This window comes from Haliotis rufescens, unplaced genomic scaffold (genome assembly GCF_023055435.1).
Source record: "Haliotis rufescens isolate VD_foot unplaced genomic scaffold, xgHalRufe1.0.p SCAF_20, whole genome shotgun sequence".
Classification (NCBI taxonomy): domain Eukaryota; kingdom Metazoa; phylum Mollusca; class Gastropoda; order Lepetellida; family Haliotidae; genus Haliotis; species Haliotis rufescens.
Window position 1 is genome coordinate 6,555,979 of NW_025963891.1, and position 25,456 is coordinate 6,581,434.

The 25,456-nt window shown below is 40.1% G+C and overlaps 1 protein-coding gene across 1 annotated transcript in view; it reads left to right on the forward strand.

Moving 5' to 3' along the window:
• The first annotated feature begins 1,569 nt into the window (after positions 1-1,569).
• Positions 1,570-25,456, forward strand: part of LOC124150387 (endothelin-converting enzyme 2-like) — an 89,264-nt gene continuing 65,377 nt past the window's right edge. The window contains exon 1 of the mRNA XM_048400992.1: positions 1,570-2,439. Coding sequence (XP_048256949.1) covers positions 2,017-2,439 — 423 coding nt within the window. The 5' untranslated portion in view covers positions 1,570-2,016. The remainder of the gene's footprint in view (positions 2,440-25,456) is intronic.

A 25,456-nucleotide genomic window follows, 5' to 3' on the forward strand; every position in this document is an offset into this window, starting at 1 on the left:
GTTATGAGTACTGTTTGATGATAACGATGAACACTTTGTCCACAACGATGAAAGCATTTATCACTGACCGTGCGTGATACCTGTCATTATCAAGGCGTGTAATTGTGACCGTAACATTGCGTTGTTGGAGCAATCGCAAATAGGTGTGTGATAGAAATGGTATTTTGAGTTAAAGTTGACATTTTGAGTTAAAGTTGACATTTTGAGTGAAGTGTATGTCACTGCTGTGTTGTTTCTATTTCCTTCCCTTGGCGCCCCCTGGTGGCGGGGATGTAGGCTGTTCCAGCGCCAGCACAGGACATGTTCTCCCTCTCAGCAATAGTGATTAGCACGCAGTCGTCTAATCACCATCCACTGTGGCCATAATTGAATAGCACACAGGTACACCAGGACTACAACTGAAGCAGTCGACTAGCCTGGTGTGTTTCTACAAGAAGGGATGGAGATGCAAGTTTGTAATTGCCCACATAGAAGACATCGGGAACTACGCTCAAGGCGGATAAGCCGAGCGTAAAACAAATGACGAGACCTATTAGTGAGAGAGGAGAGGGACAGCCTAATCAATATAATGTATGATACCTGTATGAATCCGCCATCAAATAACTTTTGTTAGGGCCCATTAAGAACCAAAGCGTCATTGATCGGACAAATATTTAAGCAAAATGCTTTCAGTCCCTCTCCGGTCCTCGACAAGTGCTTGAACCTAGTAGAAGAACAAAGCTACAAGCACCCCTGGCGAATCGATGTGATGACGCTTTGTCCTGTCAGAGCGTTTCGGGGGAATCATCGTCAGAGTGAAATGTCTTGAAATCTCTCAGACCCATGAACCGACATCAAAGAATTTTGAAAAACTTGAAAAGTTTTCAGTGATGTAGTTGGAAAGATACTTCCGATTCAAGACCAAAAGAAAACACAAATGCTCAAAATGCTAACTTGGAATGGGCGTAATTATTCTTTAAAAACACTCCAAAAGATGAGTCGACAAAAACGTCTGGTAGCATGTCTGATCAAGTATGGGTGAAATATGAATGTACTTTCCTGGCCGGATCAACACCTCCGTACCGCTACCTTCAAGGCAGCAGTCAGCTTAGAAAATAACAGAAAAATCGATAGATCCTATCGTTGAAATAGTATTCTATTAATCAGTGACATATCGAGGGGCTAATTTAATCATTCATAAGCTTTATCTGGACACACACTCCAACGTTCGAGTCCAAAAGATCCGATTTTAAATCGTGTAGAAAAGCCAGTGAAAATACCCTTTGAAATCAATTCAATTACATGAAGTGAGACGGAGTATCGTTCTAAATAGATCTTCTCTCTGATAATATTCTGCCTTGTTTTCACGAGGCATGACACGGGGACTGTAACAATGCTGCGCTTTGGCTGTAATTGACTTTGGGACCTGCTCCTGCATCAAGATGCGCATGCGGCAAATCTTTGCCTCAAAAGAAAAATATTTCCCCAAATCTTACCAAAAGCGCGTTTCGCGCGATGTTCTTTTCACCATGTGTGCGTTTCGATTGGCAAATGTGTTAGCTCGTGAGCTGAATTGATTGCTCTTTCAGTCTTACCAGGGACATCCGTAGCATGAAAATATTTCCATCGGGCCCTTCAATACCCAATTCAGAAGGCTGTTGATCAGGTCCGATAATCAAACAGCCTCACACCGATCTGTGATTTCCAGCACAGGAACCTGCGAGAGGCTCCCCCGGTCGCCGAGAGCGCGCGGGTGTCTGTCAGCCGCCACTGGTTCATCGTCTGCTCGGTATTGAATGCTGCCAACTTGAGACGAGATCACTAGCTCCGCATTGCATGACGGTCCCCGGGAAGTGTAACTTTGGTCTTGAGTCGCAAAGTTACTGTTATCTTCTGCTACTCAAACAGTTCTGTCATATGGGCGTCTTCGATCAGTGGGCAGCGGGCGAGGGAGCTCGGTGGTAGTCAAACATTGACGTCTGCTAGCCAACACGTCTGTTTGGTATCGTGGTCTGTCTACACTTGTAAGTAGCCGTTATGACCAGACGGACATCGGAGAAATACGGGGTGGTTTTTACAGTGGCGGGAGATGATACATGTGACAGTCAGGAGGAGACGTGTATAACGTTCAGGGACCCAAACCTCACGGAGACTTCCCGGACTGTTCACGGGGGGTCGGAGAGCCCGGACTCGCTCCCCTCCCCGTCCCACTGGAGGGAATCCCACGAGTTCGGGAAGGTTCATGAGAAGCAACGGGAGACCAGAGAGAGGTGTTTGTGTTGTCTTTTCTGCTTCTTCCTCCTGTCCACGGCCAGTCTGACCGCTCTGGTCCTCCTTTTGTACACTGGTCACTTCAGTCTAAGTGACCACCTCGACCGGCCTTCGGCTAACGGGCCCCCTGGATCGTCGTCTCTTAACGTTACGTACTTAGGGGAAGGTCTCGCCAAGAAAGCGCCTCAGGTAAGCCGATGATCACGTTATCGCTTTTCAATTTGTTTTAGAAAACGGGGTGGTTGGCACAACCAGACTAAACCATTCATTAGATTCCCGGTCGCTTCTTAAGTGATCGACACTCTGTGTCTGTCGATAGTGACAAAGTAAATGATAGAGTTGGCAAAGCTCGTGAAGTGTATAAAAGTTTAAAGAATTACTCTATTTGGTTGTGTTCAAACACCCGATGGCCAGACACAAAACTGTATTGACATTTGTTATGAGATGTGCTTTGACGAATTCAAACATTTTTTCGCACCTAATTGATCTGTTTGAACTGCTGAAATATTTGAAATATAAAGATTGATCGAGACAAGAATAGATACATTCAATATAAGAGCTGTATTCCATAACACGTCAATCAATTTCTCGTCAATATTCCGTGGATGATTTAACATGCTGCTAGAAGTTATGCAGTGCACGCTTCACCACCTGATCGGCGGAAACAGGGAGTGAACTTCCACCATGCTAGTTTACTTTCTCCACTGCCGATACTGAATGTACATAATCCCCTCTTCATCAATGTGTTGAATATGCCAGGGCTTAATCTAATATCCTGTATCAGGATTCGTTAGGTAATACAGATAAATTCACAGTTTCTCCACATCAATGAAGGTGCACATTCCCCACACCGCGGTAACTCTATGTTAAGTGCCCGGATCAGAGAAGGGCGATTGTTCACGCCGAGCGCATAGCTACTAATTGTTCCACTTGGGATTACAGTACATGGTGGAAAATACTTTCAGCCTGTTAAGAGTCAAACACTTGAGTCATATACCGCAATCATGAACCATTACAACTTAATGTGGATGCTTGTGAAGTATTTGTATAGCGGGGCAGGCTGCTTCACGTCATATTGCCAGGTGTAGACGTCACGTGTGGATATTATTTATCCACGGTTAAGGAAATCAACCGAAAGAGGATTGTTTATGTGTGTTCATCAATACTTTCTCTATTCATCTTGCATTTCTCGACAGAGAATTGAATTAATTTTTGTTACAGCTAGTTGGGAATCAATTTCCGCTGACCAAGTGTTGACTACAATAGTTGGTGATGATGATGTTGATGTTGGCGTTGGGAACATGGATAGGGCGTGAGGGGATTGTGCACACGTCACTACACGCAACACAGGCGGGGAGGGGGCCAATCATTGACAATCATTAAACTTGAAAAAGATCATATTGATCACCTAATTCATCAAATGAATAGCAAGCTACAACCTCCAGTTAGGTCTATGTTTAGCAAGATTTGTTGGAATTCTTTCCCTAAACCATTCTTTTCCCCAACACCTCTCATTCTTTCTTTCTCCACTCACTCCAAAACTCCCTCTCTCCCTCCCTCATCTTCGTCCCCCACCCCACCCACCCACCCCCACCCACATTTTATTCCCCTTAGGTCTCTCTCCCATTTCCCGACCTTCCAGTTTCGATTTTACCGATGGACTTCACCTCACATCTACGGTAAATATTCTTTAAACACGTATTATATATCGATATTTATACTCTGAAACATGTACGACATATACGCTGAAACAAGTACGACATATATACTCTGAAACATGTACGACATATATACTCTGAAACATGTACGACATATATACTCTGAAACATGGACGACATATACTCTGAAAGAAGTACGACATATCTACTCTGAAACATGTACGACACATATACTCTGAAACAAGTCTGGTTTAAGCATATTTATATTCACCAAAAGTGAATGGGATTGTGTACAAGTCCTCCTACTTATGAACATTCTCCCAGATATTTACACAATTGATTTACAATTTGTACGAAACATGAACAGAACAGAAGTAGTGAAAAGAATAGGAAAGATAAGTGAACACTGAGAAAATATAATTTTCATAAATCTCTGTGTATTACGTATATAACTCTGTTAATAGATGACTTGTTTATGTTATCTTGTTCTGTAAGTCCCAATTTCCATTGAATATCAAATTGAGATCAGTTTTCGGCTATTCTACTGATACGCATCTCTAAGTAAAGTGTCTCTTTCTTCATTTAACAAGTCACATTCTAAGAACAATTGAGATGCATTTTCACATTTACTACCACAAAAACATTCTACTGTGGCTTCAATTCCTAGTCTACGTAAATCATTATTTAACTGACTAACCTCATGTCTTAGCTTAGTGTGTATAATATTATGTTTTCTATGTCCAAAGGGGAAATGCGATGGGGACTTTGGCTGATTTTGACTTATAAGTGTCTTAATTGTTGAGTTGAACTACACGTTCTTTCATTTAATGGTATCTCATTCCACAGTTTGACAGTAGATGGGACAGAGGAATCAGGTGAAGGTTTTAGTTTCGTGAGGGGAATTTGGATATTTTCCGAATTTCTGAGGGTAAATGTATTTGTGGAAGATGCCGAATTGGGTAAAGTATCTTATAAGTAAGATTGGGCTACGATGTAATATTTTGTACATAAAAGACACAGTTTTCGTTTCCGTCAAAGTTTTCCAACCAGTTTCGAAATATAATAAAGATTTTGGTAGCCCAGTAATGATCCCGTCTGCTCCCACGTGCAATCTTCCTTCCAATCACTCCGATCTATTGTACATTCACCCCAAAGCTCGCATGCGTATTTAAAATGGGTCCAATGAAAATCTTATAATCTCAAACTTGTACGACATATATGTTCTGAAACATTTACGACATATATGCTCTGAAACATGTAAGACATATATGCTCTGAAACATGTACGACATATATGCTCTGAAACATGTAAGACATATATGCTCTGAAACATGTAAGACATATGTTCTGAAACATGTACGACATACACTCTGATGCATGTATGACATATACTCTGAAACATGTACGACATATAATATTATGCTCTGAAACATGTACGACATATATGCACTGAAATATGTACGACATATACGCTCTGAAACATGTACGACATATATGCTCTGAAACATGTACGACATATATGCTCTGAAACATGTAAGACATATATGTTCTGAAACATGTACGACATACACTCTGATGCATGTATGACATATACTCTGAAACATGTACGACATATATGCTCTGAAACATGTACGACATATATGCACTGAAATATGTACGACATATATACTCTGAAACATGTAAGACATATATGTTCTTAAACATGTACGACATATACTCTGATGCATGTATGACATATACTCTGAAACACGTACAACATATAAACTGAAACAATAACGACATATATACTCTGAAACATTTACGACATATATACTCTGAAAGAATACGAGATATAAACTCTCAAAAAGTACGACATCTATATTTTTGAAACAGTTCAGATTTCGAAATGGAGATTTTTAAACATATTGACAGTTCTTGGACGTTGTACACGATGGGCAGATATTTAAACGTATTGACAGTTCCTGGACGTTGTACACGAGATGCAGGATTTTAAACGCATTGACATTTCTTGGACGTTGTACACGAGATACAGGTTTTTAAACGTATTGACCGTTCCTGGACGTTGTACACGAGATACAGATTTTTAAACGTATTGACAGTTCTTGCACGTTGTACACGAGATACAGGTTTTTAAACGTATTGACAGTTCCTGGACGTTGTGCACGAGATACAGGTTTTAAAACGTTTTGACAGTTCTTGGACGTTGTACACGAGATGCAGGATTATGAACATATTGACAGTTCTTGGACGTTGTACACGAGATACATATATTTAAACGTATTGACAGTTCTTCGACATTCTGCACAAGATACAGATATTTGAACGTATTGACAGTTCCTGGACGTTGTACACGAGATGCAGGATTTTAAACATATTAACAGTTCTTGCACGTTGTACACGAGATACAGGCTTTTAAACGTATTGACAGTCCTTGGACGTTGTACACGAGATGTAGATATTTAAACGTATTGACAGTCCTTGGACGTTGTACACGAGATACAGGTTTTTAAACGTATTGACAGTCCTTGGACGTTGTACACGAGATACAGGTTTTTAAACGTATTGACAGTCCTTGGACGTTGTACACGAGATACAGGTTTTTAAACGTATTGACAGTCCTTGGACGTTGTACACGAGATACAGGTTTTTAAACGTATTGACAGTTCCTGGACGTTGTACACAAGATACAGGTTTTTAAACGTATTGACAGTCCTTGGACGTTGTACACAAGATGTAGATATTTAAACGTATTGACAGTCCTTGGACGTTGTACACGAGATACAGGTTTTTAAACGTATTAACAGTTCTTGGACGTTGTACACGATGGGCAGATATTTAAACGTATTGACAGTCCTTGGACGTTGTACACGAGATACAGATATTTAAACGTATTGACAGTCCTTGGACGTTGTACACGAGGTACATTTATTCAAACATATTAACAGTTCTTCGACGTTCTACACAAGATACAGATATTTGAACGTATTGACAGTTCTTGGACGTTGTACACGAGATACCGATATTCAAACATGTTGACAGTTCTCGGACGTTGTACACAGAGTATATGTTTGTAACTGACAACGCATAAACGTTGCACACCAAGTACATATGCTAAAAGACAATCCAGTACAAAAACTACAACCGATATGCACTTAACACGGTGTTAATCCCCAACGTTGTCAAAACGCCGTGCTGTTGCCATGAACCAGATGCGATGAGATTAAATGAAGCTTGTTCCACCAGGTGATGAATATTCACAACATCAGCTGTACTGTTATGATAGAAAACATAACTACACGGCCTGTGATGCATGGACAGGAGGGTGGCATCTTGCCGCAACGGTCACAGACACCGGCCAGCAGAATCATGTGTCATTGATTCACAAAACCATCCAGATTTCCACACAATGAAGCCGTTTCCACAAACATGCATTTTACTAAGAACCTGTTATCTCCATCGTAAGGCGTTAAGTCCCATGGAGAAGGTTTAGAGCGGAGGGAACACGTGTTGGACGAGAAGGGGAGGATCAATGTTCGATACCCAGTCTCGGGGGAACGCTGACGTGGGATCAAATCGAATGAAGCGGGCTATTTTTCAGGGAGGAGATCCAGTTTTACCGATCAGTTGGTTAAAATTGGAAAAAAGCATCACAGGATGTAACTTTAAAGTTAAATCGATCAGCGAGCATTAAGACTAATTTACACCGAGGAGTAAACTTCTATAGCCTGAGTTTCTCCCTCATTTGGTACTTACAGACTCACTGCTGATGGAAGATGCTTTGATAAAGCCACGCCGAGATTTCTATGGAAGAAATTGACATTGCATTGATGCATGAGAATCTAATGTCAAAGAGTGTACAGGAGGATTTGCCACCACTAATATAACATTATCAAAGAGGTGTAAACCGCAAGGTTTTTCGACTGATCAAAAGAGTTTTATAAACTAACCAGGTTATGACTATGATTTTGCCTAAACATAAACATCTACATATGGAATAAAGTGGGTGAGAGAATGCTATTGATATAGGATATTATATATAAAGTGTCTTGTAAACCTTGAAGACGTGTCTTATGTTTGAGATGATTGGGTTTGAACTAACCCAGTTAGTGTGTGCGCCGGCAGCAGTAACAACGCTACAGACGCCATACGTGGAGAATATATTCCAGACCTCCCCATTCTCTTCTCTGGAGTCACTATTCTCCGGATTGTCTCCCCTGGGTAGAGGTTACTGTTTGAAGGCCTCGTTTGTCCCCTACAGCACAGCGTTGTCTTGGTGTTTGAAGTGAAAGGCTTCAGTAAAACACAGACCATAATGAAAAACTTGACATCCTGAGTGCACGTATTTGTCCCACAAGGGATGAGATGAAAACATGGCAGCGTGGATTCTGTACGTAGACCTGATGTGGGGCACAAAACGCCTCTACATCCCCCCGGACGTCCGTGATTGACAACCAGCAGATTAAACAGTGACATTTCGTGGCACTCTAATTGTGTCGACTTTTACAAAATGATAATATGATTTGCTACCTAATATTCTTTAATGAACGTAGCGGCCGGTCGTCACCTCAGTCTTCTCATCAAAGACCAAGATGATCGTGGCGACGCTGTGGAGAAGAACAGGCTAATAACGTCCATTCTGGCCTCTGAATTGCTGGCTATCTCTCGTTATCGACCGCTAGCCTTCCTCGCTGTCCAGATTTATGCATTGAAGTCAGATATGGGCGAGGAATTAATAACTTCTTCATTGGTCATTGAGGTATAGACAAGGTCCCTGCCCAGCATACAGGAAGGGAAACATGTGGCTTCTCTAAAAAGGTGTGTTACCTCAATCACGTCGGTGCTCAAGGGGCATTGTGATCACCTGCAGTAGCAGGACAGCTATATAAGAAGCAAGAGGAGGCAACACACATCCGCTGGCTGCGTATAAAGTGTCCTGGTGCGATACTGTCACAGCACACAAGGGAAATCATAAGTCAACTTCAGGCGTTTGCGCTGGGTGAAAAAGGTTGGATGTCCACGAGAATCAACCGAGTTTAAAAGTTACAAAACTAAAAATTAAATCTGCAGGAAACAGATAGATTTGATTTAGATTTTGTAGAAGAAACTATATCAAATCATTACGATCAAATAACATCCCGTCTCCTCGCTTCCAACTTGGCACAGTTGACTGTGGGAGTGAAGTCTTTGGCCGATGATCCTGAAATTAGTATTCCCCCTCGGCCGGCCTCGGCAATAGACGTAATACCATCACAGACTCACTTCAACAAATAACATTCATGTAAGGGGCTCTTGGCTTTTTCATTCACCATGTCTCTCAGCTTGAGGGCGTTGACAGATATTGTCTACCGTATTGACCCCTCACCTTCGGCTTCGATTACAACGCCACAAAAAACAGTCTATGTCCAGAAAGCTATTTGTACCATCTGCTGTTGTGGACCCGAGGCTGTATGAATATCGAAGTAACTGAATTTGAATTCAATCGTCAGACAGGAGCCATTGGATCAAGATCATGTTCTCTTGCGTTGATTCAGTTATCGGTTCCCTGCTATTTACACACGATGCCAATACATTTGTTTTTTCACACGGCGTGTCGGGGTCTCGACCGAGCTCGGCCAGGCTCGTGTATCAAGTCCTCGGGCGTCCGCCCCCATCCCCATGGGTTTGCCAAAGTAAACAGTTCTAAACATATTTTACACAGTTGTAATTTTCTCATAACCCCAGGATCAACAGTCTCAGGCTTAGACCACGACTACAGTTGAGGAATTATATCCATAGGCAATATGAAATATTTACGACGTTTTCTCTTGATGACGTTGGAGGATTCTCATTGTGCGACATTACTTGTCCCAGCAGCTGCGGCAGAATTCAACTTCCTGATGTCAGAGAGCTCTGGTAAACTTAACCTCAACATAGTTTAAACCTGTATATCTCAGACATAGCACATCCTTCTTTAAACGATAGAGCGTCCGCCCGGAGAGCGAAAGGTCCTGGGTTCGATTCCCGTCCGCGTCATACCAAAAGACGTTAAAAGATGGTACTTGTTGTTACCCTGTCTGGCGCTCGGCATATATTTAAGGGGCTGGTCGGCTCGGAGTCAGTATACTGTGTCTGAGTGGGGTATTCATGTTAAACTGCGGCATGGTATCTCAGTGAGCTAGCACTATAAATCGGCATCAGTCCGGACTAGTACAAGCAGCCACACAAACACACACGTACATGCACGTCGCTATATAAGTGCAATAACCTTGGACGCGACGTTAAACCCAATTTCACTTCACCTCACTCCTTCTGTAAACCCCGGCTTCCCAACGTTGTGGGCATCGATTACTTTCCTTCTGCAAAACCTGCCCGACATTGTTAATATCAAGGATATTCTTCTGAGCTCCTTCTGTTACATAAACTATTGATAAAAAATAACTCAGTTGGACATTTGTTTTAAGAATATTTTCTAACACGGAGAACCAATTACGTCCTACAATTCTTTACTAGAGAATAATAATGACTGATGTTAAAAAACAAAGTCGTGTATATTTCTGTGCAAAAATATGTTTCATAGAGCTATCGTTTTTCATTGCCCACATAGACATATTTTATTTAAAAGTACACATTGTATTTCAACGTAAATATTGTATTTCAACTTACATGTTATATTCTAACGTACATATTATATTTCAACGTACAAATTGTATTTCAACGTACACACCATTTTTCAAATTACATGTTATATTTTAACGTACATATTATATTTCAACGTACACATTGTATTTCAACGTACACATAATTTTTCAAGTTACATGTTATATTTTAACGTACATATTATATTTCAACGTACACATTGTATTTCAACGTAAATATTGTATTTCAACTTACATGTTATATTCTAACGTACATATTATATTTCAACGTACACATTGTATTTCAACGTACACATCATTTTTCAAGTTAATGTTATATTTCAACGTACACATTGTATTTCAACGTACACACCATTTTTCAAGTTACATGTTATATTTTAACGTACATAATATATTTTAACGTACACATTGTATTTCAACGTACACATCATTTTTCAAGTTACATGTTATATTTTAACGTACATATTATATTTCAACGTACACATTGTATTTCAACGTACACACCATTTTTCAACTTACATGTTATATTTTAACGTACATATTATATTTCAACGTACACATTGTATTTCAACGTAAATATTGTATTTCAACTTACATGTTATATTCTAACGTACATATTATATTTCAACGTACACATTGTATTTCAACGTACACATCATTTTTCAAGTTAATGTTATATTTCAACGTACACATTGTATTTCAACGTACACACCATTTTTCAAGTTACATGTTATATTTTAACGTACATAATATATTTTAACGTACACATTGTATTTCAACGTACACATCATTTTTCAAGTTACATGTTATATTTTAACGTACATATTATATTTCAACGTACACATTGTATTTCAACGTACACACCATTTTTCAACTTACATGTTATATTTTAACGTACATATTATATTTCAACGTACATATTGTATTTCAACGTACACATCATTTTTCAAGTTACATGTTATATTTCAACGTACACCCTGAATTTCAACATACACATCATTTTTCAAGTTATATGTTATATTTCAACGTACACATTGTATTTCAAAGTACATATTGCGTTTCAACGTACATATGAAGTAAGAAAGACTTACAACTCTATGGATAACAACTTCTCGTTTATTGCCTATAGCGACGTTTCGATGTAGATTCTTACACCGTTATCAAGCTGGAGTAACATCGATCAAGTGTTGAAATGAATAAATGCATGACGCGTTGTGAAAAGCAGCAGGTTAACATTCACATGAACGGCAGTAGATAACAAGTAGCATACAGATAATTGGATGAAGCCAGATGTACATTAAGAATACCAAATAGCACACAGGTAATGAAGCACACAGGTAATGAAGCACACAGGTAATGAAGCACATGGTTAGTGAAGCCAGATATACAGTAAGGATATACAGCATCGTCACGCCGGCTTGATAACCGTGTAGGAATCTCCATCGAAACGTCGCCATATGCAATAAACCAGAAGTTGTTATCCATAAAGTTGTACGTTTTTCTTACTTATTTGCCAACTTCTAGGATGCCAATCAAGCAGTAACGTACATCTTTTATTTCAACGTTCCTATTCTATTTGAACGTATACATTGCATTTCAACGTACATATTGTAAATATTGCATTTTAACGTACACATTGTACTTCAATGTACATAATGTATTTAAGAAATAAAGTTTGCTCTTCCCCCATGTATAGTTTAATTAAATACAGTTTTGCTCTGAACTATTATTATTAAAGCTCGATAATAATTCGGGAAAAAAACATACTTTTGTATACTGTACATGGGGTAGAACAAATTTTATTACTTTTCTAAGATGCCGAATTTAAGACAAACCTTGTGTTTTATTAGAGATGGCTTTAAAAACAAACCTGTAATGAGCGGTGCCGTAAATTGAAAATCCACGAACAGGGCTCACTGACGGGCTATTTCATGTAATTTCTTACGTTAGGAGACACAGTACGTTTTGTACATAATTTAACACGGCTAAAATTGGTAGTCATAGTTTAACTCTATTTAACTATAATTTTATTATCCGTTCATTGTGTGATTATCCATAACCCCACGCATCAATAGTAAGGATTTATATTTAAGCTTTCATAACAATTTGCTTCAGTGTAATCACGTGACTCGAAAATTCACAAGTGCATTGTGGGACCGAGCTAACACGTGTAAACATACCTGACGTTCACTGGTTATTGTGGGCCAAGTATTTTCCGTTGTAAAATGTTCAACTTTGCGAGCAGACTGAAGCAACTGCAAGCCATGAAACAGTGTGCTAACCGAGTTGGTAGCGCTGCAGGATACAGTAACAGACGTGCATCGACAGCCTGAGCCGTGTTATGGCGTCGTCGTGGGACGAACATGGCGGAGGAAGAGCAACAGCGGTCGTCTTGTTTGACTGCAGTATGTTGCTAAATGTCCTACACTGAGCAACAGGTGCACAAGGCGGTTATGAAAGTCTTCAAGGATTGCTCATACCCGTGTCCATACACAGCCATAATTCCCAGGGTACCAAGGCCCGCCTCAGACAACTGTGGCTGCTGTGACACAGAGACAGTGGTTTGAATATGTTTGGGATAATCCCGGGGCATGAGAAATGGTTGACATCATCTTGCCATATTTTCTCCCAGGTAATAACATTCAATTAATCGACAAGTTTAAAGAAACTATTTCGCCGATAATTGATGCGGCTGCGCCATCTTGCTTGACAGTAATGAAAGAACGAGGATGTTACCAAGGATACGTTAGATCACGGGGGAGGTAATTTGAACAGCGCCATGACGTCAGCCCATTATGACGTAACTATAAAAGTGTACTTTGTTGCAGGATAAAGTACAACCGACGCCTTTGATCCTTCAGCGACTATCTTAGAATTCAACGTACATTTTGCATTTCAACGTACATATTGTATCATGCGGACACATATTTTGTTGCTTAGTTTATATGTTACTATGCATTTGTTCAATAAGATTTGTATTGTGTATAGGGAACGAAACGCTATTACTTGATGAAAAAGTATCTATACATTATACAGGATTTGTTTAGTGTCCATTCCAATAACCGTATATTGTATGTAGCACAGCAATTCCATCACACTACAGTTGCTCAATAAGTGTTACACGACAGCTGGTTATGTCTATTGTTTGACAGTTCCTTAGTGTCAATAGCACGACGGTTGTTTAAATATTTAACATACAGTAGTTGTTTAGTGTCTTACATACACCAATGTGGTATGATAGTCTCTATCACACAAGAGTTAATCAGTGTCAATCACACAAGGTATTAAGGGTTCATCACACAAGTTATTTAGTATCAATCATACAAGTTATTTTGTGTCAATCACACGGGGTATTTAGTGTTCGTCACACAAGTTATTTAGCGGCAATCACACAAGGTATTAGGGTTCATCACACAAGCAATCTCATTTAAATCAGATCTTAGTTCTCGCTGTCGCTAAACACAGATCTGAGGACATCCCATTAAGGGTCACGTCAGAACGACCTTTCATCCAACCAATCAGAGCGTCGCTTACCAGATCATGAAAGTGACAGTCGCAATGTGTTTTCTAATCATGCAACCACGAAATATTTAACACGGAGTATTCCGAACGACAGTTACGGGTTTTATGATTATATCCATACATTCTAGGCCATCTATAAGCTATTCCAGAATGTTCTTCGAGAAAGCTGCCTTCTGATTGGCTAATGTCGATTTCTTGTCGGTCATTTCATTGGTCGGTCAAAATTCGCGAAACGTCGTTCTGACGTGACCCGTAATGGGATGTCCTCAGATCTTTGTTTAGCGGTAGCAAAAACTAAGATCTGATTTTAATGAGATTATCACACAAGCTATTTAGAGTCAATCACACAAGTTATTTAGGGTTCATCACACAAGTTATTAAGGGTTCATCACACAACATATTTCGGGTTCATCACACAAGCTATTAAGGGTTCATCACACAAGTTATTTAGGGTTCACCACACAAGCTATTTAGAGTCAACCACACAAGTTATTTAAGGTTCATCACACAAGCTATTTAGAGTCAATCACACAAGTTATTTAGGGTTCATCACACAAGTTATTTGGAGTCAATCACATAAGTTATTTAGGGTTCATCACACAAGTTATTTAGGGTTCATCACACAAGTTATTTAGGGTTCATCACACAAGTTATTTAGTGTCAATCACACAAGTTATTTAGAGTCAATCACATAAGTTATTTAGAGCCAATCACACAAGTTATTTAGGGTTCATCACACAAGTTATTTAGAGTCAATCACACAAGTTATTTAGGGTTCGTGACACAAGCTATTTAGAGCCAATCACATAAGGTATTTAGGGTTCATCACACAAGTTTTTTAGAATCAATCACACAAGTTATTTAGGGTTCATCACACAAGTTATTAAGTGTCAATCACACAAGCTGTTTAGAGTCAGTCACCTAAGTTATTTAGTGTTCATCACACAAGCTATTTAGGATCATCACACAATTTATTTAGAGGCAATCGCAAAAGAGTTATTTAGCGTTCATCCGTTGGTTTTAAAAAATTGTCTAACATGCGACAGTTGTTTAGTGTCTAGCATATGACAGTTGTTTAGTGTCTAGCATATGACAGTTGTTAAGTGTCTAGCATATGACAGTTGTTGAGTGTGTAACAAACGGCAGTTGTCTAGTATCTAACAAACGACAGTTGTTTAGTGTCTAGCATATGACAGTTGTTTAGTGTCTAGCATATGACAGTTGTTAAGTGTGTAACAAACGACAGTTGTTCAGTGTCTAGCATATGACATGGACTTTCATTGCAAGTCTTCCTTACCGTCGATCTTTGTCAGTTTAATGTTTCACTTGCGGAGCGTTCTGTGATTGTTGGTAACAAATTTCCACTTCGTCTATGTTGGAACTAATGTCCCTCCAACAAATGTCCATTATGGAACGTCTCCAACAGAACGCAAGGTCCTCTTATTTAGTTGACGTATTGTATTTGCGGGAGACCGTCTGCTGCCCACTCAGTCTGTGTGGAAGTTAGCTGTTTGTATTTTCGTCAGTGTTGGTACCAGAACAACGTTCCGGTTCAATAAAACAATTAATGGTCATACATCTCTTTGATGCGCGGAGACAACACGCTTACCTCCATCTATTATTCATAGGGAACCTCCACGGGGATATTGATGTCATAACATGAAGAACAACTTGACAATGTCGTTACATATAGTGTTGGTTATAAAGCCTATGACTGACACGTTTATGCAGAATAGAGTGGAAACAACGGTGCCAATAGACTGAACTAGATAAAATTAAGTCCGGTTCAACAAAACGCAAAAACAGTGTCTCTCTTGTAGAAGCACACGGCTGGAGGAAGTTAACACATTGCCGCGGGATCCACGAGTAACGCCTTGTCTCAGTCACAAGATACACCTACTCTGTCGAATGACACACGCGGTCTCTGTTACTGGACACACCTGGTCTATGTTATTTGGTTGTTTGTTGTTTAAACCCACACTCAGCAATATTCTAGCTAAATGACGGTGGTCTGTAATTAATATAGTTTGAACCAGACAATGCAATGATTGACATCTATGTCATTAGACACACCTGGTCTCTGTTACACCTGACCTCTGTAATTGGACACATCGGGTCTCTGTTATTAACACACCTGGTCTCTGTTATTAGAGAACCTCATCTACACCTCCACAGCAGGTAAGATTGCACTGTCTGACGGAGAAGCTGCTACACAAAGAAGAGGCATTCCTTGTTCCCCATGGCTCTCCCTGGGAGGGGGCGGTCGGGTAGCCTAGTGGTTAAAGCATTCGCTCGTCACGCCGAAGACCCGGGTTCAATTCCCGACATGGGTACAATGTGTGAAGCCCATTTCTGGTGTCCCCCGCCGTGATATTGCTGGAATATTGCTAAAAGCGGCGTAAAACCATACTCACTCACTCTCCCTGGGAGACTATATGTGTCCGATCTGTAAACTGTACATTGGATCAGTGGACGTCGACAGGGGTGGAGTGAACGTAGTGGGGCACAGCACGGAACTTGCAGAGTGGGGGTTACAGCACAGGGTGAATTACACGTAAAGAACTACACGTGGTTAGGTGGTCACCAAAACATGTTTTTACCTTTTTCAACAAACAGTTGTCAAGGTCCACATGTTATTTTATTATGGATTACACTGCACAGATGACACGTATCACTGCCAGTCGAGATATATTTGTAATGTTGCCATGGTATTTACTAAGTGGGTGTAGAAGTGATTAGTTTAGTAGTTTATTTTTAAGCAATGCCTCTATCTGAATCCCTGTGAGGATTGTGTAAACATGCCGTACAATGGTGCTGGTGCTACATGTGTTTTTGTTTTTTCATATACTATAACTGCCCACATAAGACTCAGAATACATTAGCGTATAAACACGACAGTTGGAAGACACTACTTTGACACAAGTAAGTGTATATAAACTACAGGTGGAAGTCACTACTTTGACATAGGTAGGTGTATATAAACCACAGTTGGAAGTCACTACTTTGACATAGGTAGGTGTATATCAACCACAGTTGGAAGTCACTACTTTGACATAGGTAGGTGTATATCAACCACAGCTGGAAGTCACTACTTTGACATAGGTAGGTGTATATAAACCACAGTTGGAAGTCACTACTTTGACATAGGTAGGTGTATATAAACCACAGCTGGAAGTCACTACTTTGACATAGGTAGGTGTATATAAACCACAGCTTGAAGTCACTACTTTGACATAGGAAGGTGTATATAAACCACAGTTGGAAGTCACTTCTATGACACATTTAAGTGTATATATCACCACAGGTGGAAGTAATTTCCAGAACACAGTTAAGTGTAAATATAACCACAATTGGAAGTCATTTCTATGACACAGTTAAGTGTATATATGACCACAATTGGAAGTCATTTCTTTGACACAGTTAAGTCTATATATGACCACAATTGGAAGTCATTTCTATGACACCGTTAAGTGTATATATGACCACAATTTGAAGTCACTTCTATGACACAGTTAAGTGTATGTAGGACCACCATTGGAAGTAATTTCTATGACACAGTTAAGTGTATATATGACCACAATTGGAAGTCACTTCTATGACACAGATAAGTGTATATATGACAACAATTGGATGTCACTACTGTGACTCAGATACGTGTACATATCACCACAGTAGAATGTCGCTACTTTGACACAGGTAGGTATATATAAACCACAGTCGAATAACAATACTTTAACACAGGTAATGATATATATCACGACAGTTTGAAGTCACTACTTTGACACAGTTAAGCGTATATATCACCACAGTTGGAAGTCACTTCTATGACACAGTTAAGTGTATATATAACGACAGTTGGAAGTCACTACTTTGACACAGTTAAGCGTATATATCACCACAGTTGGAAGTCACTTCTATGACACAGTTAAGTCTATATATCACCACAGTCGGAAGTCACTTCTATGGCACAGTTAAATATATATATCACCGCATTTGGAAGTCACTTGTATGACACAGTTAAGTGTATTAAGTGTATATATGACCACAGTTGGAAGTCACTTGTATGAGACAGTATAGTGTATATATCACCGCAGTTGGAAGTCACTACTATAACACAGTTAAATGTATATTCACCGCAGTTGGAAGTCACATCTATGACACAGTTAAGTGTATATATCACCACAGTTGGAAGTCACTTCTATGACACAGTTAAGTGTATATTCACCGCAGTTGGAAGTCACTTCTATGACACAGTTAAGTGTACATATCACCACAGTTGGAAGTCACTTCTATGACACAGTTAAGTGTACATATCACCACAGTTGGAAGTCACTTTTATGACACAGTTAAGTGTACATATCACCACAGTTGGAAGTCACTTCTATGACACAGTTAAGTGTACATATCACAGCAGTTGGAAGTCACTTCTATGACACAGTTAAGTCTATATATCACCGCAGTTGGAAGTCACTTCTATGACACAGTTAAGTGTATATATCACCATAGTTGGAAGTCACTTCTATGACACAGTTAAGTGTACATATCACCACAGTTGGAAGTCACTTCTATGACACAGTTGATTGTATATATCACCACAGTTGGAAGTTACTTCTATGATGCAGTTAAGTGTACATATCACCACAGTTGGAAGTCACTTCTATGACACAGTTAAGTGTATATATCACCACAGTTGGAAGTAACTTCTATGACACAGTTAAGTGTATATATAACCACAGTTGGAAGTCACTTCTATGACACAGTTAAGTGTATATATAACGACAGTTGGAAGTCACTTCTATGACACAGTTGAGTGTATATATCACCACAGTTGGAAGTCACTTCTATGACACAGTTAAGTGTATATATAACCACAGTTGGAAGTCACTTCTATGGCACAGTTAAGTGTATATATCACCGCAGTTGGAAGTTACTTCTATGACACAGCTAAGTGTACATATCACCGCAGTTGAAAGTCACTTCTATGACACAGTTAAGTGTTCATATCACCACAGTTGGAAGTCCCTTCTATGACACAGTTAAGTGTATATATTACTACAGTTTGAAGTCGCTTCTATGATACAGTTAAGTCTATATATCACGACAGTTGGAAGTCACTACTATGACACAGTTGAGTGTATATATCACCATAGTTGGAAGTCACTTCTATGACACAGTTAAGTGTACATATCACCATAGTTGGAAGTCACTTCTATGACACAGTTAAGTGTACATATCACCGCAGTTGGAAGTCACTTCTATGACACAGTTAAGTGTATATATCACCACAGTTGGAAGTCACTTCTATGACACAGTTAAGTGTACATATCACCACAGCTGGAAGTCACTTCTATGACACAGTTAAGTGTACATATCACCGCAGTTGGAAGTCACTTCTATGACACAGTTAAGTGTATATATTACTACAGTTGGAAGTCACTTCTATGACACAGTTAAGTGTATATATCACCGCAGATGGAAGTCACTTCTATGACATAGTTAAGTGTATATATTACTACAGTTGGAAGTCACTTCTATGACACAGTTAAGTGTACATATCACCACAGTTGGAAGTCACATCTATGACACAGTTAAGTGTACATATCACCACAGCTGGAAGTCACTTCTATGACACAGTTAAGTGTATATATTACTACAGTTGGAAGTCACTTCTATGACACAGTTAAGTGTATATATCACCGCAGTTGGAAGTCACTTCTATGACACAGTTAAGTGTATATATGACCACAGTTGGAAGTCACTTCTATGACACAGTTAAGTGTACATATCACCGCAGCTGGAAGTCACTTCTATGACACAGTTAAGTGTACATATCACCACAGTTGGAAGTCACTTCTATGAAACAGTTAAGTGTATATATCACCACAGTTGGAAGTCACTTCTATGACACAGTTAAGTGTATATATCACCACAGTTGGAAGTCACTTCTATGACACAGTTAAGTGTACATATCACCACAGTTGGAAGTCACATCTATGACACAGTTAAGTGTATATATCACCACAGTTGGAAGTCACTTCTATGACACAGTTAAGTGTACATATCACCACAGCTGGAAGTCACTTCTATGACACAGTTAAGTGTATATATCACCGCAGTTGGAAGTCACTTCTATGACACAGTTAAGTGTACATATCACCACAGCTGGAAGTCACTTCTATGACACAGTTAAGTGTATATATTACTACAGTTGGAAGTCACTTCTATGACACAGTTAAGTCTATATATCTCGACAGTTGGAAATCTCTACTATGACACAGTTGAGTGTATATATCACCACAGTTGGAAGTCCCTTCTATGACACAGTTAAGTGTATATATAACCACAGTTGGAAGTCACTTCTATGACACAGTTGATTGTATATTTCACCACAGTTGGAAGTTACTACTATGACACAGTTAAGTGTATATTACTACAGTTGGAAGTCACTACTACGACACAGTTAAGTCTATATATCACCGCATTTGGAAAACACTACTGTGACACAGTTAAGTGTACACATCACGACAGTTGGAAGTCACTACTATGACACAGTTAAGTGTTCATATCACCACAGTTGGAAGTCCCTTCTATGACACAGTTAAGTGTATATATTACTACAGTTTGAAGTCGCTTCTATGATACAGTTAAGTCTATATATCACGACAGTTGGAAGTCACTACTATGACACAGTTGAGTGTATATATCACCATAGTTGGAAGTCACTTCTATGACACAGTTAAGTGTACATATCACCATAGTTGGAAGTCACTTCTATGACACAGTTAAGTGTACATATCACCGCAGTTGGAAGTCACTTCTATGACACAGTTAAGTGTATATATCACCACAGTTGGAAGTCACTTCTATGACACAGTTAAGTGTACATATCACCACAGCTGGAAGTCACTTCTATGACACAGTTAAGTGTACATATCACCGCAGTTGGAAGTCACTTCTATGACACAGTTAAGTGTATATATTACTACAGTTGGAAGTCACTTCTATGACACAGTTAAGTGTATATATCACCGCAGATGGAAGTCACTTCTATGACACAGTTAAGTGTATATATTACTACAGTTGGAAGTCACTTCTATGACACAGTTAAGTGTACATATCACCACAGTTGGAAGTCACATCTATGACACAGTTAAGTGTACATATCACCACAGCTGGAAGTCACTTCTATGACACAGTTAAGTGTATATATTACTACAGTTGGAAGTCACATCTATGACACAGTTAAGTGTACATATCACCACAGTTGGAAGTCACATCTATGACACAGTTAAGTGTACATATCACCACAGCTGGAAGTCACTTCTATGACACAGTTAAGTGTATATATTACTACAGTTGGAAGTCACTTCTATGACACAGTTAAGTGTATATATCACCGCAGTTGGAAGTCACTTCTATGACACAGTTAAGTGTATATATAACCACAGTTGGAAGTCACTTCTATGACACAGTTAAGTGTACATATCACCGCAGCTGGAAGTCACTTCTATGACACAGTTAAGTGTACATATCACCACAGCTGGAAGTCACTTCTATGAAACAGTTAAGTGTATATATCACCACAGTTGGAAGTCACTTCTATGACACAGTTAAGTGTATATATCACCACAGTTGGAAGTCACTTCTATGACACAGTTAAGTGTACATATCACCACAGTTGGAAGTCACATCTATGACACAGTTAAGTGTATATATCACCACAGTTGGAAGTCACTTCTATGACACAGTTAAGTGTACATATCACCACAGCTGGAAGTCACTTCTATGACACAGTTAAGTGTATATATCACCGCAGTTGGAAGTCACTTCTATGACACAGTTAAGTGTACATATCACCACAGCTGGAAGTCACTTCTATGACACAGTTAAGTGTATATATTACTACAGTTGGAAGTCACTTCTATGACACAGTTAAGTCTATATATCTCGACAGTTGGAAATCTCTACTATGACACAGTTGAGTGTATATATCACCACAGTTGGAAGTCCCTTCTATGACACAGTTAAGTGTATATATAACCACAGTTGGAAGTCACTTCTATGACACAGTTGATTGTATATTTCACCACAGTTGGAAGTTACTACTATGACACAGTTAAGTGTATATTACTACAGTTGGAAGTCACTACTACGACACAGTTAAGTCTATATATCACCGCATTTGGAAAACACTACTGTGACACAGTTAAGTGTACACATCACGACAGTTGGAAGTCACTACTATGACACAGTGAAGTGTATATATCAACACAGTTGGGAGTCACTTCTATGACACAGTTAAGTGTATATATTACTACAGTTGGAAGTCACATGACGGATATAGAACTGGGGAGCAGGTGGGTCTGTCATGCGCAGTGCGTGGGCAAACCATCAAAGAAAGATTTCAACTGATTAAGAACAAACTTGAGCTAAATTGATTTCACAGTTTCATTTCATTTCATCACTTACAACGAGACAGGAGGACCTTGGGGACGGGGTTGTAAAACGAAAGTAGAGAAGGGTTACGGTACAAGGCAGACAGTCTCGCGGAGGTAGCATGTGCTGAAAGCATACACTCGTAAACTGACAATTAACCTGTGCGGCAGCTGGCGTAAAAGCTATTCTAGATGGCCGGGCAGATGAAATATGTCCCCTACTCTGTGATTGGGACTGGGAAAGAACGAAACTGTCTCACCGCTGCAAAAATAAAAAAGCCTCTGTATGAATGATCCGCCCAGGGACTTGGACACGTGGATACATATCTCCACGTTTGTCATCTTGCGACACTGTCTAATTCGGAGATAAATAACACATGAATCAGATTAGCCCCACTGTGTCTTTGTGAAGACGACTGGCGTGTTATCTACTCCAGTCTGACTTTAACATTAGTTGGTTGTTGCAATGAAGCTGAAATTCTGCATCACCCACTTAGTCAGGGGTTCCTCCTGATCGAGGTGGGAAGGATGGGAAGGATGGGCAGATGAAAGGATGTTAGGGGAAAGATGCGATGTGGATGGGATAGAGAGGGCGAGAATTGGCGTGGCGTCGTTTGAGGCAAGGATGTGCCAGGGAGGTTGGGGTTTTGAAATAGGGTTGTGGGCTGACAATGTGACATGCTCCATATGACAGACATTGACAAGAACAGGCAGCTGTGGTCGTTGCTTTTTAGAGCCAAAATTCACTGTGATTTTATTATCGGCTTGATTTTTACATCCATTTGTTGATTTCTGTAATTCACAAATAAAACCACCTGTCTATACCAGGAACATTGGTAGCTGCGCCTGATACCATCACTACCACCTGGGCCTGCTGAGGTGGTAATTACATCACCCAGGAGTTATATCGCAATATCATATATGTTAATTCAGAAATAAGTCATTTATAACTCAAAGTTAAAAACCTACTGCTGTCTATTAACCAGCCCATGCAGAAACGGGGCGGTGGGATAGCCTAGTGGTTAAAGCGTCCGCGCGTCACGCCGAGGAACCGGGTTCGATTCCCCACATGGGTACAATGTTTGAAGCCCAGTTCTGGTGTCCCCTGTCGTGATTGCTAAAAGCGATGTAAAACCATACTCACTCACTCGCTAACCCATACAGAATCACATGACGATGTATTCCCAGCGCAAACCAGCACCGTTAATATAGAAACACGTGACGATGTATTCACGTCCAATACCAGCACCGTCATAAAAGAAACACATGACGATGTATTCCCAGCGCATACCAGCACCGTTAACATAGAAACACCTGATGATGAATTTACGTCCAATACCAGCACCGTTAATATAGAAACACCTGACGATGTATTCCCAGCCCATACCAGCACCGTCAATACAGAAACACGTGACGATGTATTCACGTCCAATACTAGCACCGTTAATATAGAAACCCACGACGATGTATTCCCAGCCCATACTAGCACCGTCAATACAGAAACACCTGACGATGTATTCCCAGCCCATATCAGCACCGTCATTATAGAAACACTTGACGATGTATTCCCAGCCCATATCAGCACCGTCAATATAGCAACACATGACGTTGTATTCCCGGCCCATACCAGCACCGTCATTATAGAAACCCATGACGATGTATTTCCCGCCCATAACAGCACCGTCATTATAGAAACACCTGACGATGTATTCCCAGCCCATAACAGCGCCATCAATACAGAAACACGTGACGATGTATTCACGTCCAATACCAGCACCGTTAACATAGAAACCCACGACGATGTATTCCCAGCCCATAACAGCACTATCAATACAAAAACACGTGACGATGTATTCAAGTCCAATACCAGCACCGTTAATATAGAAACACCTGACGATGTATTCCCAGCCCATACTAGCACCGTCAATAAAGAAACACCTGACGATGTATTCCCAGCCCATATCAGCACCGTCATTATAGAAACACCTGACGATGTATTCCCAGCCAATATCAGCACCGTCATTATAGAAACACCTGACGATGTATTCCCAGCCCATATCAGCACCGTCAATAAAGAAACACCTGACGATGTATTCCCAGCCCATATCAGCACCGTCAATAAAGAAACACCTGACGATGTATTCCCAGCCCATATCAGCACCGTCAATAAAGAAACACCTGACGATGTATTCCCAGCCCATATCAGCACCGTCAATAAAGAAACACCTGACGATGTATTCCCAGCCCATATCAGCACCGTCATTATAGAAACACCTGACGATGTATTCCCAGCCCATATCAGCACCGTCAATAAAGAAACACCTGACGATGTATTCCCAGCCCATATCAGCACCGTCAATAAAGAAACACCTGACGATGTATTCCCAGCCCATATCAGCACCGTCATTATAGAAACACCTGACGATGTATTCCCAGCCCATATCAGCACCGTCAATAAAGAAACACCTGACGATGTATTCCCAGCCCATATCAGCACCGTCAATAAAGAAACACCTGACGATGTATTCCCAGCCCATATCAGCACCGTCAATAAAGAAACACCTGACGATGTATTCCCAGCCAATATCAGCACCGTCATTATAGAAACACCTGACGATGTATTCCCAGCCCATATCAGCACCGTCAATAAAGAAACACCTGACGATGTATTCCCAGCCCATATCAGCACCGTCATAAAAGAAACACATGACGATGTATTCCCAGCGCATACCAGCACCGTTAACATAGAAACACCTGATGATGAATTTACGTCCAATACCAGCACCGTTAATATAGAAACACCTGACGATGTATTCCCAGCCCATACCAGCACCGTCAATACAGAAACACGTGACGATGTATTCACGTCCAATACTAGCACCGTTAATATAGAAACCCACGACGATGTATTCCCAGCCCATACTAGCACCGTCAATACAGAAACACCTGACGATGTA